The 15,145-nt window shown below is 45.8% G+C and overlaps 1 protein-coding gene across 1 annotated transcript in view; it reads right to left on the reverse strand.

Moving 5' to 3' along the window:
- The window catches only part of LOC122932841 (Down syndrome cell adhesion molecule homolog), a 406,234-nt gene that overhangs the window by 227,206 nt on the left and 163,883 nt on the right, over positions 1 to 15,145 (reverse strand). Inside the window, 2 exon segments of the mRNA XM_044287480.1 lie at positions 3,907 to 4,182; positions 11,372 to 11,650. Coding sequence (XP_044143415.1) covers positions 3,907 to 4,182; positions 11,372 to 11,650 — 555 coding nt within the window.

A 15,145-nucleotide genomic window follows, 5' to 3' on the forward strand; every position in this document is an offset into this window, starting at 1 on the left:
CGATAGGCACGCATCTTTGGTTTTTGAGAGGGATTACGGGAAATACCGCTCGCCCGACCCTTACAAAAACTGCAGGATGTCAGTGAGTAGTAAGATTGTGTCAGGACTGATTGATAGTACGGGTTCTCTGAGAAGGTCCAGATCAGGGATTCTGGGGGTTGTCAGATCCTTTTACTCACATCTCATGGCAAGGAGGGATCTTGATCGTGATAAGATATCGGCTTTCCTGACTGAAACTGTCCCTGAACCAGGGGTAGACCCCTCTCTTGACGGTTTGACGGAAATGATCAGTGAAGAGGAAGTCAGTCTGGTGATTGAGGGGCTTGCTCCCAAAAAATCACCTGGTCCGGATGGCTTAACATCTGAGTTTTACAAGACCTTTAAGGACACCTTAGTTCCCCTCTTGACTGAGGTATTAAATGAGTGTCTCTCCTCGGGTACTCTACCAAAGTCAATGAGGAGGTCGGCCCTGATCATCCTGTCAAAGGGTAAAGATCCTTTCCACATTGAGAATTGGCGTCCCATAGCGCTCCTCGGTGTGGACAGAAAGATTTTGGCAAAGGTGCTATTTAATCGGCTGGTGAAGTTTGCACCCCAGCTCCTTTCTGGGGCCCAGCATTGCTCTGTTCCCAGCCACAGTACTTTTAGTGCTGTGCTCAGTGTCCGGGAGGCCGTGGAGCAGGGCAGGGCAGGTCACTGGAAGGGGTACATGCTGTCCTTGGATCAGGCAAAAGCATTTGATCGTGTTAACCACGAGTACCTCTGGTCTGTCCTTCTGAGATATGGCCTGCCCGGGGGGTTTGTTGATTGGCTTAAGACCTTGTATGCAGGGGCAGAGAGTTTCCCGCTTGTGAATGGTTGGATTGGGCGTCCTTTTGGGGTGGGATCTGGGGTTCGCCAGGGTTGTCCTCTGAGCCCGCTTTTGTACGTGTTCGCGATCGATCCCTTCCTTAGAGGGGTTGATTGTGGGCCGTTGGCGGGCATCGGGATGGACCGGGCGGCTCCGGAGACTACACTGAGGGTGGTGGCGTATGCTGATGACGTAACTATCTTTGTGTCTTCGAGAGGGGAGGCAGAGTGGGTACTGTCTGAGGTAGAGCGCTACTCAGAGTCATCTGGGTCCAAGATCAACCGAGATAAGTGTGAGAGTCTCTGGCTGGGAGGTGGAGATCCTGGTTTTGATCTCCCGGACACCCTTCCAGAGCCCCAGGAATCTACAAAAGTCCTCGGCATTGAATTTGGCCAGGGGGATTACCCCCATCAAAACTGGGATAGCAGGCTTAAGATTGCCGCTCAGAAGGTGGACCAGTGGAAGGGTTGGTCTTTAACCCTCAGGGAAAGGGTGAACATTATCAAAACCTACCTGATCCCTTTGCTGTTATATCTGGGCAGTGTGTGCGTCTTGCCGGAACCTTTCTGGACTCGGGTCTACAGTCTGTTCTTCCAGATGTTATGGGGAAACAGACTGAACCTTGTCAAGAGGGAGGTTACTTACCGTACGAGGAGACTAGGAGGGTTGGGTATGGTCAACCCTGTGGTGTTCCTGGTGAACACCTTTATTAAGATTAATCTCTCGAACCTCTGGCAAGAGAGGGCTCCTCTGTGGGTAGCCTCCTGTCGGGGATGGTTTCGGCCTTTCTTCCAGGAATGGGAGACAGGGGGGCAAGTGAAGGATCTCCGCACACCACATGGGCATCTCCCGGCTTATGCCGCCCTGGTTCTGAAGGTATTACGTCGGTGGGGTCTGGGGATGTGGGAAATCAGGACTCAGTCAAGGAGACTCCTTGACCAGAGGGTTCTGTTGACCCATTTCCAGAAACCTCTGGCCCTCAGGGACTGCCCAGGTCGGGATCTGAGGGTTGGGTTACGGCTTTTAAATTCCAATAGGATCCCCTTGAAGTTCTTTGACTTGACTTGGCGCTGCTTCCATGGGAAACTGTGTGTGAGGGACAATCTGAAGTGTAGGAGCTCTGAGGACAGGGGGTGTCCCCGTGAGGAGTGCGGTGGTGTGCTGGAAAGCATGGACCACTTCCTGCTTCATTGTCCCTTTAACACAGAGGTTTACACCAGGGTGGGGACCTCCATTGGCTGGCCTAGGCTGGTCACTCTCTCCTATGCGGAATGGGCCTATGGAGCATTCAGACACCTGGGTGGTAGGGACCTTTGCACTTTATTCCTAGTCAGCTCAGTGGTCAGGTACTACACGTGGCATGCACGGTGTTTAGTTTCGACGCAACGCAAAATCCTCCCCGAGGATGAGGTGGTTAGGAACATTCTCGGAGACCTGGTGAAGGTGCGCTCTCTGGAGTACGAGAGGTTGGGGGCGGGTAGAGCCTCTCTCCTCTGGAGGGGTTTTGCCTTTAGGGTACCCTAGCCTGTTGTCTCCCCTCCCGGTGGTGGGCTGAAGCTGACACTGTAGATTATTGTTTTGTTTTGGTGGCTGTATGAGGACATAGGGCTTGCAGGCGCCAAACTTGGGCTTTAATGGGTTGTGTGTGGCTGAAAAGCCTCACGGTGGGTGGTGAGGTTAAGGTCTACTATGTAATGTACTATGTAATGTAGTTTATATGTCTTTATGTCTATATATATTTGTATATTTGTATAGGTTGAGTTGTCGGGTGTAGTGTTAGGTTGGGTGGTGGGTAAATGGGGGGAGGGTTCCATGGAACATTGGGGACTTTGGGACATATAAGAAAATCCTGGGCTGGTTCATGGACGTCTATTATCATGTACTGGGGGCATGGGATGCGGGACCAGCTCAGGGACCCAAAAAAAAATAAAAAAAAAATATATATATATATATATATATAATATAAAAAAAAATAAAAAAATTGTGTGTTGCATTGGGGTGGTGGTGGGTGGGCTTTGTAAGTTTAACTTCTGTATTTGTTAAGTGTAGGTAGGTGCAACCGGATCAGGAAGGTTAGTACATGTACATAGGTATTGTAAATATTGTACATAGCTGGTGTTCTGTGGCGAGTGGGCTGGACCGGTGCTGTCTGCGCCGCGCTGAGGAGCATCATGTCCTGTATGGTTGGTTTGGTCTCTGTTTTATATATTTATTTATCTGTTTGTTTTAAAATTTTAATAAAAGAAATACAGGATGTAATGCAGGATCAGTACAGGATAAGTAATGTAATGTATGTACACAGTGACTCCACCAGCAGAATAGTGAGTGCAGCACTGGAGTATAATGCAGGATGTAACTTAGGATCAGTACAGGATAAGTAATGCAATGTATGTACACCGGGACTGCACCAGCAGAATAGTGAGTGCAGCTCTGCAGTATAATACAGGATCTAACTCAGGATCAGTACAGGATAATTAATGCAATGTATGTACACAGTGACTGCACCAGCAGAATAGTGAGTGCAGCTCTGGAGTATAATACAAGATGTAACTTGCAATCAGTGCAAGAAAAGTAAAAATGGCCTCTAAAGGCATTATTATAAACACCACAGGCCAAAGCTCTGGATCCCTGTATTACAGCCAACTTTGACAGCACACCTATATGTTACATGGGTTGGACCGAAAATCGGGAAACCTGATATCGAGGCAGGTATAGTATGTGGGTTTTTATTATAGTGTTAAGCAGGGGAATGGGCCAATATATCAGCCCCAGTTATACTTTGGCAGATGTCGGTGCCCACTGGCGTTGGGGGCCCATAGTGCTCTGAGTAACCTGCTTTATGCTTGTCAAGTCATAGATGAAGTTGACAGGTGACCTACTGTGACTCTGTAGCCAAAGGGCCCACATACAGCTAGAACTGGCCTAAAGCAAAATGAACAGTGACCCAAGCTAATCACCATCTTTGCTGGCATCCAGGAGCAGAATTCATATGATGGCGATGTACAGTCCTGACTTGCCTAAACCATACCTCCAGTATATAAATGTCAATAACAAACCTTCCAGTACGACCAACACATAGTCCTGGGCGGACATCCGATCCTTGCGTACAAAGCACTGGTAAGCACCATTATCACTTTTAGCCATTGCGTCCATGATGAGGGTTTCACGGTTGACACCTGTGATTCGAACATTACTCCCAGCGTTGATGATGTCACCATTCCTGTACCAGGTGATGTCAGGGTCATCTGTCCCCGACACACTACATGATAACGTCACTTGGCTTCCAACACTGGTTTTCACTTTACGTGGGCTGATTGTCACCTTAAGGGGTTCTGCAAAAAAATAAAATAAAAAAAGTTAAATGACATCATTGTGGGATCAAAAAGATTACCGTGTGTGAAACATCAGAATCGACTCGAAATATGAAAGAAACATAAAACACAGAATACAAAGAACAATCAACAAAACTTAACATAATCTCCTTATTCCTGTTTCGTCAGTTATCACAATTGTAGACCATCGAAATAAGATGGAGAAGCAGTGCGTCGTTCTCTCAGGCTGCAGCCATGTCTTTTCCCCTCCCTCTCCTTCCTCTCTGATGCTAGTGCATGTGATATAGGACGTTTTGGAGGAGGAGGCTGAGTTTAAGATGACTTTTTTTGTCTACACAGCGAGTGTGGTCATTTTGTTGGAAAGAATCTCCTAGTTACTAACAGTAGAAGATTGACCTGGTAACAATGCCAAACACAGCACCAAAGTACCAGCTATAGTACTGTACACATAGCACCAGCCATAGTACCAATAGTACCAGCTGTGATACACCCACAGTACCAGGAGTACCAACAATAGTACATACTGTATTACCAGCCATAGTACCAATAGAACTAGTACCAGCCAGATTGCATACACAGTACCAGCCATAGTGCATACACAGTACCAGCCATAGTGCATACACAGTACCAGCCATAGTGCATACACAGTACCAGCCATAGTGCATACACAGTACCAGCCATAGTGCATACACAGTACCAGCCATAGTACATACACAGTACCAGATATAGTACATACACAGTACCAGCCATAGTGCATACACAGTACCAGCCATAGTGCATACACAGTACCAGCTATAGTGCATACACAGTACCAGCCATAGTGCATACACAGTACCAGCCATAGTGCATACACAGTACCAGCCATAGTGCATAGACAGTACCAGATATAGTACATACACAGTATCAGATATAGTGCAAACACAGTACCAGCCATAGTGCATACACAGTACCAGCCATAGTGCATACACAGTACCAGCCATAGTGCATACACAGTACCAGCCATAGTGCATACACAGTACCAGCCATAGTGCATAAACAGTACCAGCCATAGTACATACACAGTACCAGCCATAGTACATACACAGTACCAGCCATAGTGCATACACAGTACCAGGCACCAGCCATAGTGCATACACAGTACCAGCCATAGTACATACACAGTACCAGCCATAGTACATACACAGTACCAGCCATAGTGCATACACAGTACCAGCCATAGTGCATACACAGTACCAGCCATAGTACATACACAGTAGCAGCCATAGTACATACACAGTAGCAGCCATAGTACATACACAGTACCAGCCATAGTGCATACACAGTACCAGCCATAGTGCATACACAGTACCAGCCATAGTGCATACACAGTACCAGCCATAGTGCATACACAGTACCAGATATAGTACATACACAGTACCAGATATAGTACATACACAGTACCAGCCATAGTGCATACACAGTACCAGCCATAGTGCATACACAGTACCAGCCATAGTGCATACACAGTACCAGCCATAGTGCATAGACAGTACCAGCCATAGTGCATAGACAGTACCAGCCATAGTGCATACACAGTATCAGATATAGTACATACACAGTATCAGATATAGTGCAAACACAGTACCAGCCATAGTGCATACACAGTACCAGCCATAGTGCATACACAGTACCAGCCATAGTGCATACACAGTACCAGCCATAGTGCATACACAGTACCAGCCATAGTGCATACACAGTACCAGCCATAGTACATACACAGTACCAGCCATAGTACATACACAGTACCAGCCATAGTACATACACAGTACCAGCCATAGTGCATACACAGTACCAGGCACCAGCCATAGTGCATACACAGTACCAGCCATAGTACATACACAGTACCAGCCATAGTACATACACAGTACCAGCCATAGTGCATACACAGTACCAGCCATAGTGCATACACAGTACCAGCCATAGTACATACACAGTACCAGCCATAGTACATACACAGTACCAGCCATAGTACATACACAGTACTAGCCATAGTACATACACAGTACCAGCCATAGTGCATACACAGTACCAGCCATAGTGCATACACAGTACCAGCCATAGTGCATACACAGTACCAGCCATAGTACATACACAGTACCAGCCATAGTGCATACACAGTACCAGCCATAGTGCATACACAGTACCAGCCATAGTACATACACAGTAGCAGCCATAGTACATACACAGTACCAGCCATAGTACATACACAGTACCAGCCATAGTGCATACACAGTACCAGCCATAGTACATACACAGTACCAGCCATAGTGCATACACAGTACCAGGCACCAGCCATAGTGCATACACAGTACCAGCCATAGTACATACACAGTACCAGCCATATTACATACACCGTACCAGCCATAGTACATACACAGTACCATCCATAGTACATACACAGTACCAGCCATAGTGCATACACAGTACCAGCCATAGTGCATACACAGTACCAGCCATAGTACATACACAGTACCAGCCATAGTACATACACAGTATCATCCATAGTGCATACACAATACCAGCCATAGTGCATACACAGTACCAGCCATAGTGCATACACAGTACCAGCCATAGTGCATACACAGTACCAGCCATAGTGCATACACAGTACCAGCCATAGTGCATACACAGTACCAGCCATAGTGCATACACAGTACCAGCCATAGTGCATACACAGTACCAGCCATAGTGCATACACAGTACCAGCCATAGTACATACACAGTACCAGCCATAGTGCATACACAGTACCAGCCATAGTGCATACACAGTACCAGCCATAGTGCATACACAGTACCAGCCATAGTGCATACACAGTACCAGCCATAGTGCATACACAGTACCAGCCATAGTGCATACACAGTACCAGCCATAGTGCATACACAGTACCAGCCATAGTGCATACACAGTACCAGCCATAGTGCATACACAGTACCAGCCATAGTACATACACAGTACCAGCCATAGTGCATACACAATACCAGCCATAGTGCATACACAGTACCAGCCATAGTACATACACAGTACCAGCCATAGTGCATACACAATACCAGCCATAGTACATACACAGTACCAGCCATAGTGCATACACAGTACCAGCCATAGTGCATACACAGTACCAGCCATAGTGCATACACAGTACCAGCCATAGTGCATACACAGTACCAGCCATAGTGCATACACAGTACCAGCAATAGTACATTCGTCTGAACAGCTAATCTGCCCGGCTACTTAGTGACAATCCCTTACTTCACTGCAAAAATGAGCAGATTTACCTTTCAACAGCTTTGGAAAGCTGAGTGACATGTGGAGGTATACTGGAAACCAAACTATGTATATGGTATATACTAACAATATTCATGGAGGTAGTATATGTCAAATAATTATACGTCCGGCCTCCATTAAAGGCAGTTGTTAATCAGTTCACCTAGCCTGCCAAGTGATAAATCCCATAAAACAGCTAAAGAAAACGGTCATTCAGGGTCCCGGAAAAGCTGGGTGACAACAATGTGCAGCCGCACTGGTGACAAGGTGACAACAGATTATGTTGCCCTGGGACTATATGATCCGAAGTCAGATTGTTAAAAAAAAAACTGTGTTGTTAATGCTTGACCGAAGTTGTGCGAGAAGTCGGTGAATGAGTGCGGTTTTCCTATCTGCGGATTCAAATTTTTTTTTTTATAGTAATCCGAACTCTGCTTTGGTACTGGCTGGCAGTGTCGGACTGGGGTACTTAGGGCCCACCAGTGTAACTGATTCTGGGGCCCCACCCTAGGGCTCCTGCACACTAACTTATTTTTCTTCCATGTCCGTACCGTTCCCCTTACTTCAATGTAGCCGCAAAAAATAAAAACAACTCTGTGTGCATTGCGTGTCTGTATGTCCGCACGGCCGTTCTGCAAAATGATAGAACATGTCCTGTTATTGTCCACATGACAGACTAGGATCGAACGGTTCTATCAGAGGCCGGCCGTTCTGTTCCACATAATGTGGAATGCACACACCCGGTATCCATGTTTTGCGGATACGCAATTCGCAGACTTCAAAACCTCCAACGGTCGTGTTCATGAGTAATTACAGTGATAACAGAAATATTACAGATGAAGGATGATGGCGGACACTCAGAGCAACATGCACAAACATACATGTGGCAGAAGTTACACATATATGGATATCCTGCACTTCAGTCAGTCAGAAACAAGACACGTGCAGCGCACACCGACCACTCATTGGACACATGTGGGACATAAGACACTTATGCGTGGCTGACATGCTGCACATACACCACTGACACATAGAACATATATAGCACACACCAATCACACATAGGAAACCCGCAATGCACACACCAAGACATTTATGCCTAACCCTATGAAGTGTAGCGCACTTAGGCTCCATTCACACATCCGCATTTTGTGGAATGGAATTGCGGACCCATTCATTTCTATGGGGCCGCGTGATGTGCTGCCCGGATCCGGAATTGCGTACCCGCACTTCCGGGTCTGCAATTCCGACCCCGAAAAAAATAGAACATGTCCTATTCTATTAGTGCCGGCGATGTGCGGTACGCAAAATTCGGAATGCACATTGCACACTTTGGGTTAGAAATAAGAGACGCTGTCCCTTTAACACCTTAACGACCCAGGACGAGAATGCACGTCCTCAAACGCTGGCACTTAGCGCTCGAGGACGAGCGTTCTCATCCTGCAGTCGTTCCTCCCCCGTGTACGGTCCCCCCGATTACTGACCGCCGGATCCCTGCTGATTATCCCCTCATATGCCTCAGTCAGTGCTGAATGCCAAAAACCGTATGGCATTCCTTTCCTTCTGCGCCCTGTCGTGTGCCCGTACAGCGGTTTACGACCACATATGGGGTGTTTCTGTAAACTACAAAATCAGGGTCATAAATATTAAAGTTTTGTTTGGCTGTTAACCCTTGCTTTGTTACTGGAAAAAATTGATTAAAATGGAAAATTTGCCAAAAAATTTAAATTCTGAAATTTCATCTCTATTTTCCAATAACTCTTGTGGAACACCTAAAGAGTTAACAACGTTTGTAAAATCAGTTTTGAATACCTTGAGGGGTGTAGTTTCTTAGATGGGGTCACTTTTATGGAGTTTCTACTCTAGGGATGCATCAGGGGGGCTTCAAATGGAACATTGTGTCCAAAAAAAGAGTTTAGCTAAATCTGCCTTCCAAAAACCGTATGGCGTTCCTTTCCTTCTGCGCCCTGCCGTGTGCCCGTACAGCAGTTTACGACCACATATGGGGTGTTTCTGTAAACTACAGAATCAGGGCCATAAATAATGAGTTTTGTTTGGCTGTTAAGCCTTGCTTTGTTACTGGAAAAAAAATATTAAAATGGAAAATCTGTCAAAAAAGTGAAATTTTGAAATTGTATCTCTATTTTCCATTAATTCTTGTGAAACACCTAAAGGGTAAACAACGTTTGTAAAATCAGTTTTGAATACCTTGAGGGGTGTAGTTTCTAGAATGGGGTCATTTTTGGGTGGTTTCTATCATGTAAGTGACTTCAGACCTGAACTGGTTCTTAAAAAGTTGGTTTATGAAAATTTCTGCGAAATTTCAAGATTTACTTCTAAACTTATAAGCCTTGTAACGTCCCCCAAAAATAAAATGTCATTCCCAAAATAATCCTGACATGAAAAAGACATATGGGAAATGTAAAGTAATAACTATTTTTATAGGTATTAATATGTATAATAGAAGTAGAGAAATTGAAAATTTGCTAATTTTTTAAAATTTTGGGCAAATGTGGTACTTTTTTATAAGTAAAAAAAATTTTTACTCCATTTTACCACTGTCATGAAGTACAATATGTGACGAAAAAACAATCTCAGAATTGCCTGGATAAGTCAAAGCGTTCTATAGTTATCACCACATAAATTGACACGTCAGATTTGCAAATAATGGCCTGGTCCTCAAGGTGAAAATGAGCCCAGTCCTTAAGGGGTTAAGATGCGCTCTCTGTTTACGTCGGATGCGCAGAAGCCGCTGCAGAACCAGTTGGGTTTTATTGCGTCTGGTAATGTCACTCAATTTGGATAATTGAAAACACATCTGTACATGATTATCGCTCTTCAGCAGATGGCACTACCCCGCTGGCTGCCTCCTTTTATTTCCCTTTTAAGTACTACTTAGGCCGTCAGTCACAATGGTCATGTGCGTGAATGCAGAACAGTCGCGCTTCAGTAATAATACTTTTGTTTTTTCCAGACACAATTTCTATTATTTCCTCCCTGAAAGAAATCCGCAGGAAATGTTAATACAACCTTTAATTTCTCTGCAATATTAAACAGTTAAAGCGACACTCCACCTTCAAGGGTACCCATTGGCTCTATAGCCAGCAGATATAATAACCCAGCATCCTTATCATCTATCTTCATTACTTTTTTTAAGTTTTTTTCATTCTGTATATACAAAAAATTTCTTCTAGTGTCATCTGGAAACCATCATGAAGTTGCTGTTGACGGATCTATCATCCTATTTCTTTTGTACTTTGCGTATTTGATGGTCTTCAAGGGGTTGACCCATCTGGGACATTGATGGCATATTCCATCAATGTCAGATAGTTGCGGGCCCCACCTTCTGGGACCCAGTCCTATCTAAGGAAAGGGGCCCCCAAAGTTAAGAAGGGGACACTGCACATAAGAAGAGTTCTTAAAATCGCCAATCGGCATTTGAAAGTGGTGAATAGAGAGAACACTGCGCAAACGCGGATTCCATTATACTTAAAGGAGTTGAACAGATTTAGAAAAATAGGATTGTCTTCTTCCAAAAACAGCACCTCAATTGTCCACAGGTTGGGTGTGGTATTGCAGTATGGCCCATTTCAGGTCAGTTTGGCTGAGCTGCTGTACCATAGGGTGTTATTTTTGAAAAAAGGCAATTTAAAAAAAAATTTGGGTGAGGATCTAACCTTGAGACCTTCACAACTAGCAAAACAATGGGGCCACAATGATTGCTGAAATCCCATGGCCACTTGAATGTCTCCCTGTGTCTTTGACCATTACTGGTACTGCAGTAAAAGGGCTGACGTTCCGGCAAGTGCTGCCACCCTTTATTGGGTCGTCACGCTCGGCCATCAATGCAGCCACCTCTACCAGGACCTTCAGACGTACGTTACTTACGTTTTACGTAGAGCGATCCTATCACCTCCGCATTGCCATAGGCGTTCCAGACCTCACAGACGTACGTCCCGGAGTCGGACTGCCTGGTGTTCTCAATCAGAAGACCCACCACCGTGTTCCGGAACCTATTGTCCATCTCAAGCTGAACGTTATCCTTCAGCCAGCGGGTGCTTGGGATGGGGTAACCAGATGATTTACATGGAAGCTCCACTCTATGCCCTGCCATGACCGTGAGGTGCTCAAACTTATCGATGATGGTTGGAGATGAATTTACTTGATCTGCAAGAAAAGAGTGGAAACAATGAAACGATCCATTGAAATGTTTTTCAAAAAGTATCTTTATAATATTTTTAATATTTCGTCAAATGCCCACCGGCCTCCATCCTCACAAAACATGCACCTCCGACAACATAAAACCCTCAACATAGGGCAGAAGAAGTGGGACCTCCATTGACCTCACGTGGAGATTTGATTTGCTAGGTAGAGTTATGCCCATAGCTGAGCCTTTATGTTTATGGGGGAAAAAACATGAGCGGCTGTCAGATAACTTTGAGGCCACTGATCTCCTTGTTGTTCACCAATAATTTTCTATCATGCTGAATCTTGATATCGGAGGAGAGGCTACCCTCGCACACATGAATGGTCCCTCAACCAATCTTTATCTGACCCTGGGCCCAGGGAGCTGGCATGTAGTCCATAAAAGAGAGGGGAATGGGCTTGGTTTGGTCACTCTGAGCTTTGTACTGTCCTGAAAGGCATATGAAAGTAATGTATGTACATAGTGACTCCATCAGCAGAATAGTGAGTGCAGCTCTGGGGTATAATACAGGATGTAACTCAGGATCAGTACAGGATAAGTAATGTAATGTATGTACACAGTGACTGCACCAGCAGAATAGTGAGTGCAGCTCTGGAGTATAATACAGGATGTAACTCAGGATCAGTACAGGATAAGTAATTGTAATGACCGGCAACACACACAGGGAGGAAAACAGGGAAAGCCCTGCACAAGGGAGAGGGAAAGGTGGTGACCCCTAACTCACCTTGCAGCTGGTACCTGCCTGCCCTGTCGTCCCTAGACGGGTTCCTCACCCGTGCGGCGATCACGTGCCTAAACCCTGGCTTTCCCTGAGATGAGCCCTAGATAATGAACGGGCCGGTGGGATCGCTAGTCCTCACCACTGCACTAAGAGGGAAACACCAGGGAGAGGACAGACAAACACAGACAAACACAAACACCCAGGTGGACGGCAACAATTGTCCACAAAGGTCCAACAGGGATCCGGAGGGTAGCGTTCTAAGGCAACACTCAGAGAACGCAGCAACACAGCTCCAGTGGGTCAGAATAGATGTCCAGGCAGGAAGCTCTATATCTGGCAACCAGAGAAGTGTGAGAGGGGAATATAAGGAGGATTGGGAGTGCTGGACAAGGAACAGCTGAGAGAAGGAGCTACGGATCCCTGAGTGAGCCAAAAGGGTTTGTAAAGCAAACCCAGAAAGCTACAATAAGGAAACTTCCCTATCTGACATAGAGCGTGCAGCCAACCGCTGCGACCTCCTGACCCCGGGTACAACGGAGTCAGGCGTGGCTCTTGACACCCTCGTGACAGTACCCCCCTCTCTACGAGGGGCCTCCGGACACTCAGGACCAGGTCTCTCAGGATGAGAGGCATGAAAAATCCGGACTAGCCTGTCGGCGTTTACCTCAGACGCAGGAACCCACATTCTTTCCTCGGGACCGTAACCTCTCCAGTGCACCAGATATTGGAGAGAGCGGCGGACCCGACGAGAATTAACAATTTTGGATATCTGAAATTCCAAACTACCATCCACGACAACAGGAGGGGGTGGCAGCGGTGACGGTTCTAGAGGTGGAACATATTTTTTGAGTAACGACTTATGAAAGACATTATGGATTTTAAAAGTCTGAGGTAACTCCAGGCGAAAAGCCACGGGGTTGATGATGGCTACAATCTTGTAAGGACCAATAAACCTAGGACCCAGTTTCCAAGAGGGAACCTTCAACTTGATATTCCTTGTAGACAGCCACACATAGTCATTCACTCCTAGGTCCGGACCTGGCGACCGTCTCTTATCAGCCATGCATTTGTATTTACCTCCCATATTTTTCAAGTTAGCTTGCACCTTCTGCCATACTGATGAAAGAGATGACGAAAACCGTTCCTCTTCGGGAACCCCAGAAGACCCCCCCTCTTTGAAAGTACAGAATTGGGGATGAAAACCATATGCACCAAGAAAAGGTGACTTGCCAGTGGATTCCTGACGGCGATTATTTATGGCAAACTCAGCTAACGGTAAATATGACGACCACAACTCTTGGTTTTCAGACACAAAACATCTTAGATATGTCTCCAGGTTTTGGTTGGTACGCTCAGTCTGTCCATTCGACTGAGGATGGAAAGCTGAGGAAAAGGACAAGTGAACCCCTAAACGGGAACAAAAAGCTTTCCAAAATTTAGAAATAAACTGGGTTCCCCGATCCGAAACAACATCGGAGGGGACCCCGTGAAGCTTCACGATCTCACTGACGAATACCTGAGCAAGAGTTTTAGCATTAGGTAGTGCGGGTAACGCAATAAAGTGTGCCATTTTGCTAAACCTGTCCACTACTACCAAAATCACTGTTTTACCCGCAGACAAAGGTAAGTCAGTGATAAAATCCATAGACAGATGTGTCCATGGTCTATTGGGAATGACGAGTGGTAATAGAGACCCTGCAGGACGTGTATGTGAAACTTTTGCGCGCGCACAGGTAGAACAAGAAGACACAAAATCCAATACATCCTGACGCAACCTTGGCCACCAAAAACGACGAGACAATAGCTCTAAGGTTGCTTTACTACCCGGGTGCCCAGCAAGTGCCGAATTATGATGTTCCTTTAATAATTCGAGACGTAGGTTCAACGGTACAAACAACTTCTCTGAAGGGCAAGAGACCGGGGCGTCCCCCTGGGCCTCTAACACCTTCCCCTCCAAGGCAGAGTGTACCGCAGAGACAACTACTCCTCTTTGTAGAATGGGTACCGGATCACTCACATTACCCCCTCCAGGGAAACAACGAGATAGTGCATCAGCCTTGGTATTCTTTACCCCAGGACGATAGGTAATCACAAAGTTAAACCTGGTAAAAAATAGCGACCACCTAGCCTGTCTAGGGGTGAGACGCTTAGCTGATTCGAGGTACAGCAGATTTTTGTGGTCCGTAAACACAGTGACGGGGTGGACTGCCCCCTCTAAAAAGTGACGCCACTCCTCAAACGCAAGTTTAATAGCTAACAGTTCCCTATTGCCAATATCGTAGTTCTGTTCCGCTGCAGATAGTTTTTTAGAAAAGAAAGCACAAGGACGCCATTTGCCAGGAGCCGGACCCTGAGACAGCACAGCCCCCACTCCCACCTCTGATGCATCGACTTCAACAATAAAAGGCTGAGAGACATCAGGTTGGACTAGTACAGGTGCTGAGGTAAACCTCTCTTTTAGAGAGGAAAAAGCAACTTTAGCGGCGTCAGACCATTTAGAAAAATCAGTCCCCTTCCTAGTCATGTCAGTAAGGGGTTTTACGATCACCGAATAATTTTTAATGAATTTCCTATAGAAATTCGCAAAGCCCAAGAACCGTTGTAGTGCTTTGAGGTTCTCAGGAAGATCCCAATCCAAAATTGCCTGGACCTTCCTAGGATCCATACGGAAACCTGACGCAGATAAATAATAACCTAGGAATTGTATCTCCTGAACGACAAAAACACATTTTTC

This window comes from Bufo gargarizans, chromosome 3, assembly GCF_014858855.1.
Source record: "Bufo gargarizans isolate SCDJY-AF-19 chromosome 3, ASM1485885v1, whole genome shotgun sequence".
Classification (NCBI taxonomy): domain Eukaryota; kingdom Metazoa; phylum Chordata; class Amphibia; order Anura; family Bufonidae; genus Bufo; species Bufo gargarizans.